Source organism: Triturus cristatus, chromosome 10, assembly GCF_964204655.1.
Source record: "Triturus cristatus chromosome 10, aTriCri1.1, whole genome shotgun sequence".
In the NCBI taxonomy this organism is placed as follows: domain Eukaryota; kingdom Metazoa; phylum Chordata; class Amphibia; order Caudata; family Salamandridae; genus Triturus; species Triturus cristatus.
The window spans coordinates 1,097,822,205-1,097,844,759 of record NC_140593.1 but is presented as its reverse complement, the minus strand read 5'-3'; the positions used below and the strand labels follow the sequence as shown (position 1 = coordinate 1,097,844,759).

Below are 22,555 nucleotides of genomic sequence, written 5' to 3'. Positions count from 1 at the left end.
AACGGTTGGGATACCTTATTGACTGTGAAGACTATGGCCACAGAAATGCACCAAGAAATCTGGTTATCAGCGTTTTTCTTTTTAAATATGTTTTTCCTTTAGTGCTTAAACCAAAGAAATCAATACAGCCATGTGCGTAATTGTCACAAATACATACTGAAAGTACACAGAATTACATTGGTCTGTACATCTGCAAGTCTTGAGACACCCAGACATGTAATATGTATAGAATAGTACATCTAAGGCATGGCTATACACCCCTTAAGTTGTTAATTTCTAACGGGCAATCGGGGCCAGGACTACTTTCTTCAGATCCCAGCCCATAGTAAATTCTCCACCACCCCTAGATCTTGTAAAACATACGGGGACAACGTCTACTGGACTAGGTCACCTTCTGCATCCCCCGTCTCTATCCTTATATGGAAGGTACCTCCAACGGTCCCAATTACTTAGCCACATCTTGTTTGTCCACTACTAGACACAAGGCACTAAAGACGAGCTTGAAAAGCAGGACACAAACATCATTTGGGATCCCCAACAGAACGTACCTCATGTCTAGCGGGAGCGAAACCTCCAGTATATCTGAGAGTTCCTGGACGATCACACTCCAGTAAGCCTGTATACGGGGGCGCTCCCGTGTATGTATAAAGTACGCTATGGCCTCAAGGCAGGCAAACAAACAAGTTACTTACCTTCGGTAACGCTTTTTCCGGTGGATACAGTATCTGCCTGTGGATTCCTCACCTTTTGAATATCCCCTGAGCCAGCAACATTCGGAATTTTTTCGGAGCTCTCCACGCCGACAACGTCACTGAAGCACGGCTCCACACGCGGATCCGCTGACGTCACTGGATCCATAAGAGGACCTCGTCGGCGTGCTGACGTCAGTTCCGCCCTTTTTTTCCCGTGCCTTCGAGGCACATGGACGGACAGACAAAATATATATACAGTATACACAGTACACAAAATTCAAACCAACACACACAGTGTGAAGTCAATGCAGGAAAGCAAAAGAAACAACATACTTCCTTTAACAGCAACAGATACATTTTGTCACATTATCACTATTGTAGGTTTACAAGGGTGGACAACGGGGAGGCGGGTGGGTCAGTGAGGAATCCACAGGCAGACACTGTATCCACCAGAAAAAAGCGTTACCGAAGGTAAGTAACTTGTTCTTCTGATGGATACATCTGTCAGTGGATTCCTCACCTTGTGAATAGATTCCCACAGAAGTCCCCACTTCCGGAGGAGGGTGTCCACCCTTCTATACCAAAAAGTCCTGAAGGACGGAAAGTGCAAAGTGTCCGTCCCTCCTCACCTCGGTATCTAAGCAGTAATGCTTCGCGAAAGTGTGGAGGGAGGCCCAAGTTGCCGCTCTACAAATGTCCTCCACAGGAACACCTCTAGATAAGGCAGATGTAGAAGACTTTGCCCTGGTAGAATGAGCTCTTATACCTTCTGGAGGTTCCTTACCGGCCAAAGAGTAACAGATCTTGATGCACAAGATAATCCATCTGGAAAGGGTGTGCTTGTGCACCGCTCTGCCTTACCTGCAGCCAATGAAGCCCACGAAGAGCTGGTCATCCACTCGAAAGTCTTTAGTTCTATCGAGGTAAAAACTCACCGCCCTTTTAGGGTCCAAGCGGTGAAGCCGCTCCTCCTCCTTGGAAGGGTGAGGGGGAGGATAGAAGGTAGGAAGGGTAATGGACTGCCCCAGATGGAAAGGAGTTACCACCTTAGGCAGAAAAGCAGCCCTGGTCCTGAGTACCATTCTTTCAGCATGAATGGTCAAGAACGGGGGTTTCAAACTCAGAGCTAGAAACTCACTTATTCTCCTTGCCGAGGTAATGGCAATGAGAAAGACTGTTTTAAAAGATAATAGCCTTAAGGGACACTTGTGCAAGGGTTCAAAGGGAGAACCCATCAAGAAAGTTAAAACAAGATTTAAGTCCCATTGAGGCACAATAAATGGAGTGGGCGGAAATTTGTTGGTAAGGCCCTTAATGAACCGTAATACAATAGGTGATTTAAACAAGGACGGCTGATCCGGCAAGCATAGGAATGCAGACAAAGCCGATAAATAACCCTTCACAGTAGCTACAGCAAAGCCTTGCTGAGCTAGAGAGAGCAAACTGAAGGATGTTGGATAAACGAGCCCTCAAAGGGTCAATAGACTTCTCCCCACACCAAAGGACAAATTTGGACCACCTATAGGATTAGATAGACTTGATGGAGTGACGCCTTGCAGACAAAATCACGCCTACCACATCAGGCGGGAGAGAAAAAGAATTCAGATTGCCCCGTTCAATCTCCAGGTATGAAGGTGTAAGCTCTGGAGGTTGGGGTGTAGAGCCTGCCCCTGCGACTGCGAGAGGAGGTCTGCCCTGAGAGGCAGACGGAGCGGAGGGCACGAGGAGAGGTGGAGAAGATCTGTATACCACACCCTTCTTGGCCAATCCGGGGCGATCAAGATGACTTGAGCCCGGTCTTGGCGAATCTTCCTCAGAACCCGAGGAATCAAGGGTATGGGAGGAAACGTGTAAAGGAGATGTGAGTCCCATCTCAACTGAAACGCGTCCCCCAAAGCTCCCTGCATCGGATACCGGAGACTGCAGAATGACGGGCAGTGAGCGTTCTCGTAAGTGGCAAACAGGTCCATCCGAGGAGTTCCCCACGTCCGAAAGACGAGACGAACCACCTCCGGATGGAGCCTCCACTCGTGGTCGGCAGAGAACTGCCGACTGAGACTGTCTGCACGCACGTTCAGAACTCCGGCCAGATGATTTGCCATCAGACAAATCTGATGATCCTGAACCCAGGACCAGAGACGCAGAGCCTCTCTGCAGAGACAATGCGACCCCACTCCTCCCTGCTTGTTGACATACCACATCGCGGTAGTGTTGTCCGTCAGGACTTGAACCGACTGACCGCGAAGGGAAGGGAAGAAGGCCTTGAGTGCCAAACGTATCGCCCGCAACTCCAAAAGGTTGATATGAAACAACCTTTCCTCTGGAGACCAAAGACCCTTGATCTCCAGATCCCCCAGATGCGCACCCCACCCTAAAGTGGATGCATCCGTTATCACTGTGGCCACCGATGGAGGTAGATGGAAGGGCTTTCCCTGAGACAGATTACCCTCCACGATCCACCAAGACAGATCCGCTGCAGCTTCTCTGGAGATCCTCACAGACTCCCTGAGATCTCCATTGTGCTGATAGCACTGCCTGCGGAGGCACCACTGGAGCGCCCTCTTATGCCAGCGTGCGTGGTTGACCAACAGAATGCAGGAAGCAAACAGACCGAGCAGACGAAGGACCTTCAGGACTGGAACGACCGCTCCATTGTAAAACAAGGGAATCATTTCCTGTATGTCGAGAATCCTTTGTGGAGGTGGGAATGCTCGACACACAGTAGTGTCCAGTACCGCCCCTATGAACAGGTTGCGCTGAGAGGGCACCAGGTGAGAATTGGGCACGTTTATCGAGAAACCCACTTTGTACAACAGTGGAGTTGTAACCTGCAGATGATGAAGCACCTTCTCTAGCGACTCCGCTTTGATCAGCCAGTCGTCCAGATAAGGGAAAACTGGAATCCTCGACCTTCTGAGATGGGCTGCCACCACTGCCATCACCTTGGTGAAGTCTCTAGGTGCAGTAGTAAGACCAAACGGGAGAACCGCAAACTGACAATGTTGCGACCCTACCGTAAAACGGAGATACTTCCTGTGTGACTCCGGGATCGGAATATGAAAATATGCATCCTGCAAGTCGATCGACACCATCCAGTCCTCCTGTTGAAGCGCTTGAAGAACCTGCGCAAGGGTGAGCATCTTGAACTTCTCCTGCTTCAGAAAAAGGTTCAAGATCCTGAGATCTAGGATTGGGCGTAGCCGGCCATCCTTCTTGGGTATCAGGAAATACCGGGAGTAGCATCCCTGACCCCTTTCCCGCTCTGGAACCACCTCTATCGCACCTTTTTTTTAGTAATGTTAGGACTTCCTCCTGCAGGAGAAGAAGGTGGTCCTCCGAGCAAGCACTTTGGTAAGGAGGGTAATTTGGAGGAAATTCCCGAAAGGGAAGAGCAGACCCATTTTCCACAAGATTTAGAACCCAAAGGTCTGTAGTGACCGATTGCAAATCTTTTAGAAAATGGGTAAGCCGACCCCCCACAGGACCAACATGATCCAGAATGGTGGATCGAGGGTTGCTTTGCAGTGGTAGGAGGGAGGGAGGAAGAGGAGGAGGAGGAGGAGGGCTGACGACCTCGTGAACGACCTCTGTTCCTACCCCTGTAGGTCTTATATAGGGTATTTTTCTGCTGCTGCTGCTGCTGCTGCTGCTGAGGCTGCCTGTAGGTCCGAAAGGACGACCTCCCAAAACCTCTGTACCTTCTGAATGAGGAACCTCTAGGCTGAGCCTGCAGGCCCAGAGACTTAGCTGTGGCTTTGCTGTCCTTGAGCCTCTACAAAGCTGCATCTGCTTTTTTTCCCAAACAGTCCAGAACCATCAAAGGGTAGATATAGAAGTGTTGGCTACACATCTGGAGAGAACTCCGACGACTTAAGCCAAGCACTTCTTGTGGCAACCGAAGAGCCCATGATCCTGGCAACAGAGTCTGCAGTGTCCAAACCACTCTATATAACCTGTCGTGCAGCAGCTTGAGTGTCCGACAAGACCTCATTAAAATTCTGCCTGTCCTCCTCTGACAATTTAGGAGCCAGCTGTTTTGCAGAATCCATCAGGGCGTGGATGTAACGGCCCAAAAGGCAGGTGGGACTTGTGGACTTCAAGGCCATACTTGCCGAGGAGAACACCTTCTTGGCCGACTGGTCAAGCTTTTTAGACTCTCTATCGATATGAACTTGAGGAAAAGCTCCAGATTTTTTTTTCGATCAGGCAGCTTGAACCACCAGACTCTCAGGAGAAGGATGGGATGTTAGAAAGTCCAGATCTCCTGGAGCCGCCCTATACATCCTAGCAACAGATTTAGACACTGCCGGAGCCGAAAAGGGCTTACGCCAAACCTCCATAACTGGCTCAGTGATGGCATCATTAAAAGGAAGCAAAGGTTCTACCACAGTGGAGGGGGAATGACGAACCTTCGTCAAGATGTTGGACTTAAATTCAGCCGTTGGGAGCTGCAAGTCTAAGAGCTTCGCTGCCTTCCTTATGACTGCGTGGTAAGGAACCACATCCTTAGAGGGAGCATCTGATGGAGGAGAAAGCTCCCATATCAAGGCAACTTGCCTCCTTTAATTCTTCAAAACAGTCATCCGACTCTTGAAGTTCACCCTCTACCATTTCTTCTGCTTGATACCTCTGCTCTTCAAAAATCCTCTGCGCCTCCTGCCTGGATCTCATCCTCAGAACCGGCGTCGGCGGCGCTACACACGACTCTGACGGAGCCGGCGTCGAACACGGATCCGGAGGCACAGCCTGAGTCGAACGAGGTCGAGCCGGAGATGAAGGTAACGGCATAGACGTCTTCAGCGCCGGGAAATGCCAGGATGGCGCCGCTGGAAGGAAAGGCATAAAGGGAGTCTGAGCATAGGCCTGAGGAACCCCCAAATTAAAGGCCATTGGACCCATGGGACCCGAAGGTGCTCCAGAGGGGTACATTGCTCTTGAAAAGACACCATACATGGCATTCAAGTAATGCAATGGGTCTTGACCCGGACCAGGGAAAGGCGGGTAAGGGCTCGATAAAGGCTCAGGCTCAGGCTGAGGCCTTACCGGACTTGGGCCAATCGGCACCGACGGTGGAGCCAATGGAGTCGAAGACTCATCAGGTAACTGGGCCTCTTCCACCGGAGCTGGAGAATGTGTTGGCGTCAGAGATGGAGCCGAAGCTGGAGAACGCTCCGGAGAAGCTGCAGGCGAGGCCGGAAAAACAGGTGAAGCCGGATTCGAGGCCGAAGCAGAAGGTGAAACATAGTCCTTACGACGCCGAGGAACTGGCGAAGTCGATTTCGGAGCCGTCTCCTTATCCGAACGGCGTTGAGAGCCGTACCTCTTCTTTTTCTTATGCTTCTTTGATCTTGAAGCATGACCCGACGTCGACTTCGAACCCGACCTCGACCTGGACCTCGCCCTCGATCGCCTTCGACCTCTCTTCTCCTTCCTCATCTTCGCGATGAACAGCTTGGCCACTCTCTCCTTTAAAGCTTTTGGGTTCATCTTACGGCAGCAAGAGCACCCCTCGACGTCGTGATCCGACGACAGGCACCAGACACAATCTTCGTGCGGATCCGTGATGGACATATGTATACCGCACTCTCTGCAGGGCTTGAACCCAGACTTCCTCGACGACATCTTCAGGAAGAAACAAGAGAGGACCAGAAACAATCCAGAAAAACAAAGTAACCAGACAAGCTACGGAGAGTCCCAGAAAACCGTTAGCGTCGACGGCGCGGAAAAAAGGGAACTGTCTTCATCACGCCGACGAGGTCCTCTTATGGATCCAATGACATCAGCGGATCCGCGTGCGGAGCTGTGCTTCTGTGACGTCGTCCTCGTCGGCGTGGAGAGCTACGAAAAAATTACGAATGTTGCTAGCGCAGGGGATATTCACAAGGTGAGGAATCCACTGGCAGATGTATCCATCAAAAAGTTCAGTATGGATGCCCTCCCCACGTTGTACAACCTTTGGTGGTCATAATAGACCCTGTGGAGTATTTTAAATTGTATCAAACGTAGGCATGACTTAATGTCCACTGCTTGTGGGTGTATCAATGCCGCCTCCCAGTCTATGTCTTTGAAATCGCACACATCTTGCCTCCATCTCTCTCTAAGCTGGCCCAGGGTATTTGGCACATTATTATGGATTGTCCTTTATGTAAGAGAGACTGCACCTTTTCCCAACTATTTCATTAGTATCCGCCCCTCAAGAGCGGCGTATTCCAGAATTTCTGTCCCCTCCTGTCCCTCAGCCCATCAAGCATGGCACAATTGCACATACTTTAGAAATTAGGACAGGTGAACAAGTTACTAACCTTCGGTAACGATGTATCTGTAAGAAACATTAGTTAGTTAGATTCCTCACCTTAGAATATCCCCAGGCGTCAGACTGGATCCGGAAGATTTTTCGTCAGCAATACCCCTTGCGCGTCGCTAGGCGTCGTCTGCGGCTCCGCGTCCGTCGTCGGCGTCGTGCGCCGGGATGACGTCGTCGGAGTACTTAGACGCCGCCCTCGCGCGCTGACGTCAGTTCCTGTACATAGCCTTCCGCGCCAGGAACGCAGAGCCATGCAAAGACCGACACTGGTGCCAAAAATAAAATCTAGGGGCCTGAAAGGACAACCTTAACCCTAGATGTCAGTTCGCAGAACGGGGAGGATGGGTGGGTCGGTGAGGAATCTAACTAACTAATGTTTCTTACAGATACATCGTTACCGAAGGTTAGTAACTTGTTCATCTGAAAGAAACACGTTAGTTAGATTCCTCACCTTAGAATAGATACCCAAGCAATACCATCCCCGGTGGTGGGTCTGCGAACCAAGATCACACCAGAAAGTCCTGGAGGACAGAACGGCCAAAGAAGCCATCCCTCCGGACTTGGCTGTCAAGGCAATAATGCCTGGCAAACGTGTGTAGCGAAGCCCACGTCGCCGCCTGACAGATGTCCTGCAAAGGGACTCCCCGTCCCAAGGCAGTAGTAGCCGCCGTGGCCCGAGTAGAATGGGCGCGCAGCCCAACAGGAGGGTCCTTTTTAGCCAAGGAATAGCAGATTTTTATACACAAAACGACCCACCGAGAGATGGTTCGTTTGTGCACAGCTTTCCCCTTCTTAGCGCCCACGTACCCAACAAAAAGCTGGTCGTCCACCCGGAACTGTTTTGTGCGGTCCAGATAAAAGGAGAGCGCACGTTTTGGGTCCAGACGGTGGAGCCTCTCTTCCTCTTTGGAAGGATGCGGAGGCGGAAAGAAGGTGGGCAAGGTGACAGACTGCCCAAGGTGAAATGGAGTCACCACTTTAGGAAGAAAAGAGGGACGAGGCCGAAGGACAACCTTGTCCGGATGAACAGATAGAAAAGGAGGCTTTGAAGATAAAGCCTGGAGCTCACTCACCCGTCTAGCCGAGGTGATGGCTACCAGAAAAGCAGTCTTTAGAGTTAGAAGACGAAGAGGGCAATTGTGAAGAGGCTCGAAGGGAGCGCACATCAAGAATGTCAAGACCAGATTCAAGTCCCACTGAGGCATTACAAAGGGGACAGGAGGGAACGTGTGTGTAATGCCTTTGAGAAAGCGTGACACTACAGGGGACTTGAAAAGAGAAGGCTGATCAGGAAGCCGCAAGAAGGCGGAGAGGGCAGCAAGATAACCTTTCAGGGTGCCCAGGGCAGAGCCCTGCCGGGCCAGAGAAAGAAGGAAGAGGAGAACCTCAGAAAGAGGGGCGGAAAGGGGATCCACAGCCTTTGCTGTGCACCATGCCACAAATTTGTTCCACCGGCAGGCGTATACCGACTTTGTGGAGGGACGCCTGACTGCCAGAATGATATCACAGACTTCAGGAGGCAAGTCAAATGGCATCAACTGCCGCCGCTCAATCTCCACGCATGGAGGTGGAGGCTGGACAGGTTCGGGTGGAGGACCGTCCCCTGCTGCTGCGACAGAAGATCCTCCCGAAGGGGCAGACGTATCGGGGGATCGGTCAACAGACTGAGTAGCTCGGGATACCAGTATCTTCGTGCCCAATCCGGAGCCACCAAGATGACTTGGGCCCGGTCGCGCCTGATCTTCTTCAGCACTCTGGGCAGAAGTGGTATAGGCGGAAAGGCGTACAACAGACCGCAACTCCACTCGTGACGAAAAGCGTCGCCGAGCGAGTGCCGCCTTGGAAATTCCAACGCGCAGAACTGCTGACATTGCGCGTTCTCTTCGGTGGCGAATAGATCTAACCAAGGCTCTCCCCACTGCTGAAAGAGGCCTTGCACCACTTCGGAGTTCAGACGCCATTCGTGATCCATCATGCACCGGCGGCTGAGTTCGTCTGCTCTGGCGTTCAGAGAGCCCGCCAGATGTTGAACCACCAGGGTGACGCCCTGGTGTTCCAGCCATGTCCAGAGGCGCAGAGCCTCCTGACAAAGGGTCCACGACCCCACCCCGCCCTGTTTGTTGCAGTACCACATGGCGGTGGTGTTGTCCGTGAACACTTGCACGACACTTCCCCTGACAGAGGGAAGGAAGGCTTTCAGTGCAAGCCGGATCGCTCTCAACTCCAACAGGTTGATGTGGAGACGAGACTCCGCCGGAGACCAGAGGCCTCTGATCTCCGCCTCTCCCATATGGCCACCCCATCCCAGGAGGGACGCATCCGTCACTACGACATGCTCCGGTTGGGGAAGGGAGAGGCTCTTGCCCTTGACCCACTCGCGGTCCGTGAGCCACCACTGCAACTGCTGTGCAGTACCCTCCGAGATCAAGACATGGTCGGACAGGTTGCCGTGATGCTGGGCCCACTGAAACTTCAGGTCCCACTGCAGAGCCCGCATGCGCCGCCTGGCGTGATGCACTAGTAGGATGCAGGAGGCCATCAGCCCCAGAAGCCGCAACACTAGCCTGACCGAAACCCGGGATAGAGGCCGAAAGATGGGAATCAGGGCCTGTATATCCCGGACCCGCTGTTCCGGAGGATGGACCCGGAACTGCGCCGAATCGAGAACCGCTCCGATGAAGAGGAGCTTCTGAGAGGGACTCAAGTGTGACTTCGGCACGTTGATGGAAAACCCCAGCAAATGCAGGAGATCCGCCGTAGTCTGGAGGTGGGAGACGACTGCCTGGGGCGAGCCCGCCTTCAACAACCAGTCGTCGAGATAGGGGAAGACTGGGACCCCTGATCTGCGCAGATGAGCTGCGACCACCGCCATCACTTTCGTGAACACCCGAGGGGCACTGGTGAGGCCGAAGGGGAGCACGGTAAACTGAAAGTGCTCTTGGCCCACCGTGAACCGCAGGTAACGCCGGTGGGCCGGCAGGATGGGGATATGGAAATATGCGTCCTGCAAGTCCAACGCTACCATCCAGTCTCCAGGGTCTAGGGCAGCTAAAACCTGAGCCAACGTCAGCATCTTGAACCTTTCCTTTCGGAGGAAGGCATTGACGTTCCGGAGGTCCAAGATAGGGCGCAGGCCCCCCTTGCCCTTCTTGGGAACCAGAAAGTAGTGGGAATAACAACCACGACCTACTTCTGGACTCGGAACGCGCTCGACGGCCCCCTTGGCCAAGAGAGCCGAAACTTCCTCGCGGAGAAGATCCAAATGATCCCCCGAGATACGGTGGTGCTGTGGTGGCATGGCTGGAGGGGTCGTCTCGAAGGGGAGGGAGTAGCCCCTTCGGACGATTTGCAGCACCCACCTGTCCGATGTTATGGACCGCCAGTGGAGCAGGTGATGGCGAACTCTGCCGCCCACTGGCGTGGTATGGGCCTGAAAGCTCGGACTAGGAAGGCTTCGAGGCGGATGCTGCCGGGGTGGATGTGGGCTGACCACGTCGTCCTCCATTTCCGCCACGGCGGAAGCCACGTCCGCGACCGCGCGCAGGTTGGTTCTGCGGCTGGTGGCTTTGCGGACGTGAGGAGGCGCCCCTTCCTTGGCCACGAAAGGGGCGAAAAGCGGAGGTGTGCGCCCGCGGAGCCGAGAGGCCCAAGGACTTGGCCGTAGCCCGGGAGTCCTTAAAACGGTTCAGCGCACTGTCCGCCTTCTCACCAAACAGGCGAGTGCCATCAAAGGGCATGTCCATGAGGGTGTTCTGGACATCCCCGGAAAATGACGTGGACCGCATCCAGGCGTGGCGGCGGAGCGCCACCGTGGTGGAAATCGCCCGACCTAGCGAGTCCGTGGTGTCAAGCCCACATCTTATGGCGTGCCGTGCTGCATCCCTCCCATCGGCCAAAGCCTGGGTAAGACGCGTCCGGACCTCCTCCGGACACAGGGGCAGCACGTCCTCCACCGTATCCCACAGGGAATGGGAATAACGGTCCAAGAGACAGGCGGTATTTAAGGACCGCAGGCCCAAACTAAGGGACGAGAACAGTTTCTTGCCAAACTGCTCGAGCCTCTTGGAATCCCGGTCCGGCGGAGCGGTCGGGAAGGAGGACTGGGAAGTAGAGGCCTGGATAACCAGACTCTCGGGGGTGGGGTGTTGGGACAGGAAACTGGGGTCGCCCGGAGCAGGGCGGTGGCGCCTGGCAACGTTCCTATCCACAGGAGGAACTGTGGAGGGCTTGGACCAGGTGCCCTGCAGAACGTCAGTGAGGGCCTCGTTGAACGGCAGCAGAGGCTCAGTGGAGCTTGCTGAGGTTTGAAGCACCTCAGTGAGGATGTTGGTCCGCACAGCCACGGCAGGCAACTCGAGCCCAAGGGCCTCAGCCGCCTTGCGCAGCACCACAGAAAATGCTGCACCCTCCTCCGAAGCCACGGTCGGAGGAGAAGTGAATCCAGCGTCTGGCGAGGTGTCCAGTCCGCTGGCCTCCCCCAGTTCATCTGCCCAGTCCTGAGAAAGCTGTGACTGAACAGCCAGAGGGTCCTCGAACCCCTCCCAGTCGCCCCCTTCTTCCGATTCCTGATAAACAGGAGGAATGATCGGAACCGGACTGTAGAGATGGTAGGTCTCAAGCGGCGTCGGATGCGGCGTCGGCGGACGCCGTGCCGGCGTCGGGTCCGGATGAGGGCTAAACCGGGGCGTCGGCGTCACAGGCGTCGGCGTCGGTGGCGCCGGTGACGGCGTCGGTGGTTCAGGCGTCGGCGCCGGTGGAGGAGTGACAAGGTCAACCGGCGTCGACTGGGGCCCAGGCAAGGGCCCCGCGGGGACCTGCGGCGTCGAGACCGGAGTCGTCGACGGCGCCGGGGCCGGAGCCGCCGGCACGCGAGGTCGCCCAGTCGAGTCCGCGGGGCCCGAAGGCGCGCCAGCGGGCGTCGACGGCGGGGCCAGGCTCCTCATGGCCGAGAGGAAGGCACTGATCTCCGCCGGCGCCGCGTCAGCCCCAGGGACCGGAAGGTATGGGGGCGGACGCGGCACCTGCGGCTCCGCCGGAGCCGCGGGGGTGGAACCACTTGGACCCTCGGCCGAGTCGCGCGACCGGCGAGGGGAGTCCGAAGAGCGATGTCGCCGCTTCGACTTCTTAGAGTGTTTAGACTTACCTGACGACTTGGAGCCCGACGAGCGATGGTGGCGTCGGCTAGGGCTCCGCGAGCGATCCTTGGACCTCCTCCTGGACCGGGATCGCGCACGACGCGGAGCCGAGTGGCGAAGCTCCAGAAGCTTGCGGGACCGCTCCCGCCTAGCCTTCGAAGTCAGGGCCTGACAGTCGTTGCACGACTCCGCGTCGTGGTCGAGGCCTAAGCAATAGAGGCACCGGCGGTGGTGATCGGTCACCGACATCAGTCGATGACAATCTTCACAAGCCTTGAACCCAGGCATCCTACCGGCACCAGATGTCGACAGACAAGGATCAAAAATGATCAAAAAGATTTAGTCAAAAAAGACTAAAAGGGGTAGCTCTCCCGGATCTGCGCTTACTGGCGCGGAAAAAAGAAGAACTGACGTCAGCGCGCGAGGGCGGCGTCTAAGTACTCCGACGACGTCATCCCGGCGCACGACGCCGACGACGGACGCGGAGCCGCAGACGACGCCTAGCGACGCGCAAGGGGTATTGCTGACGAAAAATCTTCCGGATCCAGTCTGACGCCTGGGGATATTCTAAGGTGAGGAATCTAACTAACGTGTTTCTTTCAGATGTATGTGGTATTCCCGTTGAGCCAAGGAGAAGGGCATTATATCTCCATTCTCGAGGATATCTCCCACAGTGGAGATGCCCATAGTGTCCCAGGCCCCAAATCCCCGAAGATTTGACACCTCTTTCAGCCATATCCCCTTCTAGAGGGGTGTTTCCCTGATACTTTGTGTGCTTTTCCAGGTGCATTTGTGACCCTGCACCAGGACGCAAGGGAAACCTGTTTTGCCGGCGGCAGTCTTTGGGATCCCTTCCCTCCGTAGAGGTAGTGTAGGTGTGACTTCTGCTCCATCATGCCGTGCTCAAACCTAAAGGTTGGGTGGTCCTGGGGAGCAAAGATCTAGGTATTAATGTTTATCAGGTAGGCCACCCAGTAGCATCCTTTGATATCCGGAAGCGCAAGTCCATCGTTCTGCTTATCAGTGTTGATATTACCTCCTCCTATTTCAGAAGCAAAAAAGGGAACTCAATTCCGTTTTAAACAGGATATTGAATACTTATAAATTTGGAATATAACATCTTATATTTGTTCAACTCTTAATCAAATAATTATCACAATTCAAAAATACTCTTTAAAGAAAATTGACAAAAGTCCTCAATTTATTTTGGTTAAAATTAACTTCCATGCGCAATGGAAATAATCTAATCATAAAAAAGAAAGCAATTTTAAACAAATTCTCCCATAGATATTAAAATGGTAACAATACATTTTACTTAAAAAACATAATGATGTAAGTTATTCTGAAGACGAGGGTTCAAACTGATGAATAACATATGAATCTTCCTGGTAAATGGAGGAAAATACCTCCACTTTGAGAAAAGATGTGAGTACAGTTGGTGTTGTAAGGTGAGACCTCTGATACCATGTTGTGAATGTCATGCAGGTAGTGTAGAATTTGAGGCCTTCTAGATGTATGTATCAGTGGCAACTTCTCTAAGATTGTGTGGGCGAGGTTCTCCACCCAAAAGTCAGACCACCAACAGATATCACAGGCTGCCCTTGGGAGTGCTTGGAGTAAGGCTCCAGCCTGAGTAATGATAGTAGCCCAGATACACCGAGCATGTATGATGAGAAAAGTGCTCCAAATCACAGGTGTGGTGTAGGTATTTTAGGGGAGTTTGCAGTTAAACTACTGTGGAAAAGAGTAGACTGAAAAAAATCTCTGTCATAAAGAACATCCACTGAAAAAGTAGAATGGGTGTTCCTGGCAGGGTAACAATTAGGGGAAGCAAGAGCTTTTGAGTTTCAGGGTAAGTGATTTTTAGGGTCAGGGATGGAGAGCGTTTAGGAATAGTAAGGTATTTTAGGGTTCAGGGAATGGTAGCTTTAAGAGATAGGAAGGGTTTTTAGGGTTCAGGGAACAGTAGCATTAAGGTGTGGGTCAGAGTTTTTAGGGTGCATGGAAGGGTCAGTCAAGGGGTAGTAAGGGGTTTTAAGAGTTCATGGAAGGGTAGCAGTAAGGGATAGTATAGGTTTTAAGGTTCAGGGAAGGGTAGCGATAAGGCACAGTAAGGGGTTTGTGGGGTTAAGGGATTGGTAGCAAAAGGGGTGGTTAGGAGCTTTTAGGGAAGTGAAGCATTAAAGGGTAGTAATGTAGTCGACATTTGAAGTATCTGCTTTATGACCTGATATCTGGGACAAAGAAGTTTATTCAGTATAACAAAAGGTTTTAGTGTAATTTATGGAAATGACAATCTAATAGATCAGGACCTAAATAGGGCTTTTACAAAAAATATGAGTCAATAATCCATACTGATTTGAGAAAGCCAACTGCTGATCCTATTTGTCTTCTTGGTGGCCGAGCGCATTATCTTACATTTGTAATGTATTTTATTATGTAAGCTTAGACCTAAGCATATTAAATCAGTGTCACTACAGACCAGTCTTTTAAGGTACGGGTTATTTTGAAGTGAAGGATCTCTCACCACAGAGACCTTCTCAAAATGCAGATCTCTTGATGTAGATACTTGATGGAACTTCCCAACACAGTAGTCCTTTGGAAGTCCTTGAATTCTCAAAGTCAAGGCCCTTAATGTCTAAACATTCTCAACAAGAGTGCAATCTCAACGCCAAACCAAACTTAAGGTTAAAGTCGAAGGGCCTGATTTAGTTTTTGGTGGACAGGTTACACCATCACAACGGTGGCGAAAATCCCATCCGCCGAAATATAAATCACATTATATCAAATGGGATTTATATTTCAGTGGATGGGATTTCCGTCACCGTTCTGACGGAGTAGCCCGTCTACCAAGATATAAATCAGGCCCTAAGTTCTGTCCAGAAGAAACTGAAAAGTCAGAAGCAACATTTTGAGCAGTTCCTACATGGCTATCAATGGCATGGAAGGAAGGAAGAACAAGGGCTAAGAGATTGGCAGTGCTCTGCCGCAACCTTACCCCACAGCACCGTCGGGTTCAGTAAAGCACTAAATTCATTCAATTTGAGAAGAGTCCAAACATAAGTAATGGAACATCCATTGCTATATACATATCAGAATTAATAGCAAAGAGCCTCTGAAAAATGAGTTTCTTAGAAACAGAGACAAAAAAAGACATTATTTTACATTATTTGGCCATGAGATGAAAGGCATTAGAAATAAACCTACCATCAGAGAGAATACAGCTTGTGAAGCAAAAACTACGCTAAACAGTTTAGCAAAAAAATAACCAATAAATTAAGAGGCACAAAACCAGAGTTAGGGATCTTTCGTCCACGTAGCTGAAACCAAGACATAGGCCACAGTCATTTCATTGCATTCTGAGATTTTATAGCAGCAAGCTGTCTTAAGGAGACTGTGAGAGACTCCTTTTTGATGAGGCTACTAACTAGCAGCAATTCTTATTTAAAAAAAGAAACTTTCTTAAACACCATTGAAAGTTTAATATTCTTTTTAAAGCAATATAGGTTTAAAGTAGAAAGAAATACTGCGTTTATATAGGCGATGTTAAAATATTTACTGTTGAGAGTGAAGTTACTCATTGAAATAAGTCTTTCTTGAATAAGAAAGTCAGTATTAACATGCTTAGTATTTCTCATTATTAATGAAGATCCCATGAAGGTGAACTAATGCATTTATAACAGGCGTATACCACATCTAAAAGAACATTTTCTACATGCACTTTTCTGTAGTATTTAAAAAGTAAAACTCTTAAAAAAGTCTTAACCTTACCTTCTTTCAGCGTCATCTAAATGGGCAAAGAGTACATTCTTTTTGATGGCCTTGTCTAGAGCCGACATTGCTTTATAGTCTTTTGGTATAACCTGCAAAAGTTACAGAAGCATCCATATTATGTTAATTTATTGTAACTGTCAATCTAGCTTAAGATCCTTACAACTGAATGTTTATCTTTTATCATATTTCCCTTAAGTGTGTCGACCAATGAATCTGAAAATGGCATCAAAATTAAAGTAAGCCATTTAACGCTATCTAGCTACACTGGATCGAGGCAGTTTGACAATAATAAGATGAAAATAATCTTAAAATTAAGATCTTTATATAGCACTACTATTTCACCTCCAAAAAATCCCTGTTATAATACTTATTATGTTTGCAAGTTTTAGAGACAAGTAAGAACTACAATAGGACAATAGTTCCAGATGAAAAGCAACATTAAATAATAGGAAATATTAGAGCACCAGAAGCCTGGAAATTATTAGGTTCCATCGAAGATTCAGTGCTGAAGAACTGATTTTTGTTAACAGAATTTTAAAAGGTAACAATTGGGCCTGATTATAGTAAGTTTCAAATTATAATTAATGTACATATTACCATGAAGCTATTAATGTGCACACTAATACAAATACAATTAATGTAGATATTGATTCAACTGTAATGTGTAACTACAGCCAATAAGAGGTGAGTCGGGCAGAAAACAAACCAATATCACAGAATTAAAAAAGCAAAAAAAGTGATGGGTGGAATGTTTTAATACATCTTAGTCACTGCTGCAGCTCAGAATAATTATCAGGGCTGAAATTAATTTGAGCATTCCATCCATTACTTTTTCTAAGTGGGAAGCCAAAACTGTGGTGGGCATGCCAACCCAGATGTGGGTTCGACGCTGTGCCAAAGGGCTCAACCTGCACCCTGCTAAAGGCTGAAACCAGTCGGGGGAAGCTTGTGTGACCAATTCTGCTATGCATTTGCCTGGTGTCAGTCTAGAGTAGCTAAAAGAAAACAAAAGAATTGACACAGAGCAGCACAAAGTAATTAACAGTAGCTGAGACTAATTCAGTGTTTCATCACTTCTAATTTTATCTGAATTTTACTGACTTCAAAGCTCTAAATCTGAACTTTCACTTTACACAACACTATACTAATGCACCTGGTAATATAAAATGTAGAAATCTAAAGAAGAACGAGGGAAAAGGGTCCACCAACTGAGTTATATGTCCAGTGCTTTCATGAATTCAAAGAGAGCAGTAGGCTGCTGAGTATCTGTTAATCCACTGTGTATGAGTTAACAAGTCAATATGAATCAATAATCATTTATATCCCAGAAGCTCAAGACATTTTCTCTGGGAGTTTAAGTGCACAGTTCACACCACAAAGCCATAGAAAATATGCATTAGATTGTATGCTAACTCAATCTATATAAGTTATTCAAAACATCTATCAATTATTCCATTAAGGAAACAGATACTGAGTATTTATGAACCTTCACTAGGTTTATGTGAACATTCACATTTGTTAATGATAGAACTGCTTAAACTATAAACATTAGATTCAACTTTAATTAATCTCTGATCATCACTGTCAAAGTCCTTTTAAACATTTTCTGGAACTGGGGCAGATCCACACCAACATTTTGTAAATATGGAGTGATATTCGCCTGTGGAGGATGACACCTAAAGGTTATACATGCGTAAAGGAGTCCATTTTACTCTTATTCAGTTCCTCACATATTTTAGCAAGGGTAAAAACAGTTAATCTCATCTTTTTAACAAAAGCCAATAAATGTAAACATAATAAACACAAATGAGCCCACTGATGATGTCTTTCATCTTGTGCAAGAAAGGATTATTATGGCAATCCCCGTAGCTGTTTGTACAGACCACAGTTGAAATTTTATCAGGTGTGAAACTGAATCTATTTGTAAAAAAGTACATAAAACAGAAAATATACTTAGCACAGTCTACAAAACAGCCCCTGGTGTGAAATATAAGGTGTACACTGCAATAGTAAACAAAATCAAATATTCAGTAACATATGAAATTTTGTCCCTACACTGCCCCAATATTCCAGGGATTATGACGGCCAAAACAAAAAGGAAATGTGTACATTTCTTTCCACTTTCTATTTTCATCTTCAAACTCCTCAAGACTCATGAGGAAGCCAGGTCTCATGTCAGTAGCTGTGATGTGCTCCACACAGACAACCTGTGGCAACGATATAAAAGGAACATTTTTCTACTCAAATCCCTGTTGCCAGTAGATTTACTTTATAAAATATTTTCCACGTATTGTTCTTCCTTCTGAAGTTATCAACATCTAACTTTCCAGTTTAATCAATCAAGACTTCTGGGGTCCTCTAATCAGCTTTTGGCAGCCCTGAAGAAAATTTATTTTTGGGGCAATTACACAAGGAGCTACTCAGAAAAAATGAGTACATTGGACGTTCTTTTTTCTGGCAGGAGACAGTTCATCTGAGGTAAATTCAACTTTATCATATGAATTAAAGATGTCCTAGTCTTGTTCAATATGTATCTTTATGACTTAACATATACGACCAACCACCACCAGAAATATTTCCAGATCCCAGTTTGTCAGCCAAGTATATTTTTGGGTCATCCATTTCGAATCAAATATTTCCCAGCAACTGCTTAAGACCAACTGGATCTTTGTAAACACATTTAAACAATGCAAAATAGAAGTTGTAAGAAGACTGGCCTTTCTATAACTTTATTTGGGAAGGGTGGTTTTGAGACTGGCCTGAGGTTTTTCAAATCTTTGAAGTCCAGAATACTATTTTCATAAGTCTAGAGATAGGAGCAAATTTTGAAGATGGAATTTTTCCCCTTTGATCTGTTCAGGAGTTGGAGGATTATTGGAGCTATGCCAATGTTAAAAAAAAATCCAATCAGCTGTAATGGGATCATTAGAGTAAAACAACAGATTATTAGACGCTATGATTTGGAGCACAGATTAGGTGTGATATTTTGTAAAGGATGTAAATTTCTAGTGATACTCTGTGGTACGTTTGGCAGGTGTGTAACTAGTTATGACTCTTTCCTTAGCTCATACTGTGTTCTTTGTATCCTCTTGGGCCCTTAGCCATGTGGTTAGTATAGGGAATAATCATGGTACGTTGGCTTTACACCACATTTGTTAAATTTAGAATCAGATCTTCATGTTTTTATTTGTTCTTTCACTGCTTGTAATGCTTGTGAAGGCTGGCGTTTTCCCCAAGTCTTTTTCAAAGTTCTGGTTGTTCTTTTGCTTCAGATGAGTTTGATGATGTACCTTTGGGGAGGATCTTTTCTCTTTTATTAATTTTGAGTGAGAGGTGCCAATTTGCTGATGGTGTTTAGGGTGACATTATTATAGCCGTCTTTAAGATCTGTGGTAGAATAGGGAATGATTAAGCCAGCTGTAATAGCATTTAGTTTTAAAGTTAATTTTTGTGAAGACATATGTTTTGAAGCTCCTCTTGTGTTTGCTTTGGATGAGCTGGGCCATGTAGTGCATATCTAGCTGATGTCATTTAAAAACCTTTTTTACCCAGTCAATACTTACGTATTTATTTGAGATGCTTATTTATTGCAACTCTACCCATAACGTGACAATCTTACCCAAGTATCCTCATGTACAAATAACAACTGAAAATTACAAAAATAGTAAGGGGGGGGGGGAAGAGAAGAGGGGGATTAGTATGGTTTGACAAAAGGAACTGTGGGATTAAAACATTGAGGATATTTCCACAGCTGAGTTCAGACTTTCAAATATTGTTTAAGAGGAAAGTGTTTATTTTCTTTCCAGAAACAGACCACATTTTCTTCCTGTCTGATTCCCTTAGGTAGATGGTTTCATTGTGTGGGAGTCACAACAGTGAATTATTTATGTGAGGTTTGGTAGGATTTGAATTTCTTATTTTCATGAAGGAGGGATGTTTTGATTCACAGCACTCGTGAAGTATGGATGTTTTGCTTCACAGCACTCATGAAGGAGGGATGTTTTGCTTCACAGCACTCATGAAGGAGGGATGTTTTGCTTCACAGCACTCCTTCACAGCTGGAGATGAGTTGCAGGGAGTGACAGAAGGATAGCGTCCTTGGTTTTAAGGCTTTAAAGGTCAGACACACAAGATTAAATGTAATCCTTGCTTCAAGAGGCAGCCAGTAATGGTCTTACAAGATGGAAGGGAAGTGATAAGGTTTACCGGTGTTAATTGTTAAAGGGGCGGGCAAATGAAGGATGGATTTTAAAGGTGCTAAATCTGTCTTCATAGCTCCTTTGAGAAAGAGTAATACAGGAGTATTTCTTGTATAACTGATTTATATGATTTTCAAAGTTTATGTTTAGTGGGAGATCCCTATGTGTAATAAGTTGTTAATTTCATTGTGACTGGGAGTGGTCCGGGGACGACCTCTATTCCTCTAAATCATGGTTTATTCTTTTACACAAATTTATTCAGGAAAATCTGTGTTTGCAAAAAGAAATCTAGTAAATAAAATAAAATATGAAAGTAGGAGTAAAGATTTAGATCTCGAAATGAACGTACTTTAAAATTGGTTTGGCGTTTCCCAAACATTTCCAGAAGTATGCCTGGAAAGCTGAGCCGAACACAGATTCCAGATGTGCTTCTGAGAATATACACAGTGGAGAACTCAGCAGAGGAAGAATCACTGCTTTGCTGTCAGGTTTGTACCTTATAAATACACATACATACAAAATAAGTCCAACTTTTCAAGCACGAAGAATACCGAAATATTATTGGGATTTGATTAAATTCTTGCTTGATACACAATTTAAAAAAAATTGTTTTTTTATTCATGATGTGGGTTTACCTAAAATTTGCCTATTTCTTTTCTTTTTTATACTTTATTTTTATTCACAGCATATCTCGACAGAAAACATACAGGAACTACAAAGCACATTTTTGCTTTCTGTTGAGCAATCTCTAGAACGAAAATTAGATACAACAAGAATTCAATATAACATGTACAATATTTGTATCACAGTTAGTATTCCTCAAGTGGGGTCCACTGGTTCGGTGTGAAATCAAAAAGTCCCTTCAATGCTGCACGCAAGAGTCCCCACCACCCTTAAATAGAGAAGCAAGTACACGTGCACGCATATTGGGTTATCACTTAGAACTCTAATGTTGGATGACAGTTCTTTATTGAAAAAGAGAGCTGGTTGGAGAAAGAAAGGGGAAAGCCTGAACGAATAACGTAAAAAGAGGCACAACAGCATTCCAGAGTGTGGGGTGCTTGGAGCAAAAGCCCTTGTCCATCTGTGGGTAAAGTGAGGCCTGTTCTAAAGGGCCTGAGGATGCCAAAATGGATAAGGAAAGGAAAATGTGCATTGAGAGTGACAGACAGTGGAGATGAAGACCAGTGGTGAAAAGTTATGTGGGGGGTGGGCTGGCATCTTATTTTAGAGTCTCAACATGCTAAAGCTGAAAAAGTGTGGACTCTCAGATCTTAACCCCATTTATGTAACTGTTTTGCAGCATATGTGCTTATCCTATTTAATATCACAGGTGAGCCATACTTTCCAACAGTGACCCCTCTTGGAATGCCTCAAGTGCAGCCTATATGTCAGGAATGTATTCTTATTGGTGGAATTCACTCTACAAAAAGAGAGCAGAGCAGTGGACGGCCATATAAAGTCTCAAACAGTTTTACAGTCAGTGGTTTCAGGGGGTAGCAAGGTTCCACTTTTCCTGGGGGTTCGTCTGTCATTATTTGTTTTTTTTAAAACCTTTTTATTATAAAAATTAGAAAGGCACATACAATTCCGACAAATCTCGTCATAAGTGCATTCCAGCGACATACAGTTCTGCAGCATTTTGCCTGCCAACACTATTTTGACCACAACCTTTGACAACATCTCACATTTGAATCTTATATAACCCCATCATTCTCTTCCTCAGAAGCCTCGTCCGCCAGCTCCCTTGGAGGTTCACATATGTATCCCCGAAATTTATTCCAAGCCCCCCACACTTTGTTCCATTTCCGCGGACAGCTTTGGTTAATGTATACGGCTTTTTCGGTCACCATCGCTGTGTCCATGTCTGTACACCACACTTTGAGTGTCGGTATCTCCTCCAAGCCCCTCTTTTGTGCGATGTTACGCCTTTCAACCATTATTCCTAAAGTATTCCATTCCTGTGCCGGGCGTGTAAGATCGTTTGGCTCCCACACATTCATCAAACACCTCTTGGGCTCCGGCACCAGTGACACTTCCTCTACTTGTGATATTGTCGTCATTACCGTAACCCAGTATTCTGCGATTCTCGGACACTACCATAGTGTATGATAGAATGTCCCCTCCTCCCCACAGCGCCTCAAGCAATACGGGTGTAAAGTTTTCCCTATCCTGCAGCGCCTGTCATTATTTAACAGTTTCTGAGACTCAGCATGTGTCCTCTTACTTACCTAGGTCCTTTGGCCCAGGACATCATCTGCTTTCTGTGTTGCATCCTGCAGCATCCCCTTAATCTTGCAGTGAATGGAGGATCCAGTGGGCATTCCCTGCATTTCCATACATCCTTGCATCTCCAGTGCTTAATTTGTAAAATATGAAGTGCCAGGGCTCGGACCAGGAGGCCACTGCAGCTTGCACCACCCATCGCCCCTGTCATCTCTTCCAAAACAA

At 47.5% G+C, this 22,555-nt stretch overlaps 1 protein-coding gene across 2 annotated transcripts in view; it reads right to left on the bottom strand.

The window, feature by feature from the left end:
- Positions 1-22,555, bottom strand: part of PRKAR1B (protein kinase cAMP-dependent type I regulatory subunit beta) — a 679,190-nt gene that overhangs the window by 376,048 nt on the left and 280,587 nt on the right. For both annotated transcript variants that reach the window (XM_085629322.1, XM_085629323.1), the window contains exon 4: positions 15,903-15,994. In XM_085629322.1, coding sequence (XP_085485448.1) covers positions 15,903-15,994 — 92 coding nt within the window. The remainder of the gene's footprint in view (positions 1-15,902; positions 15,995-22,555) is intronic.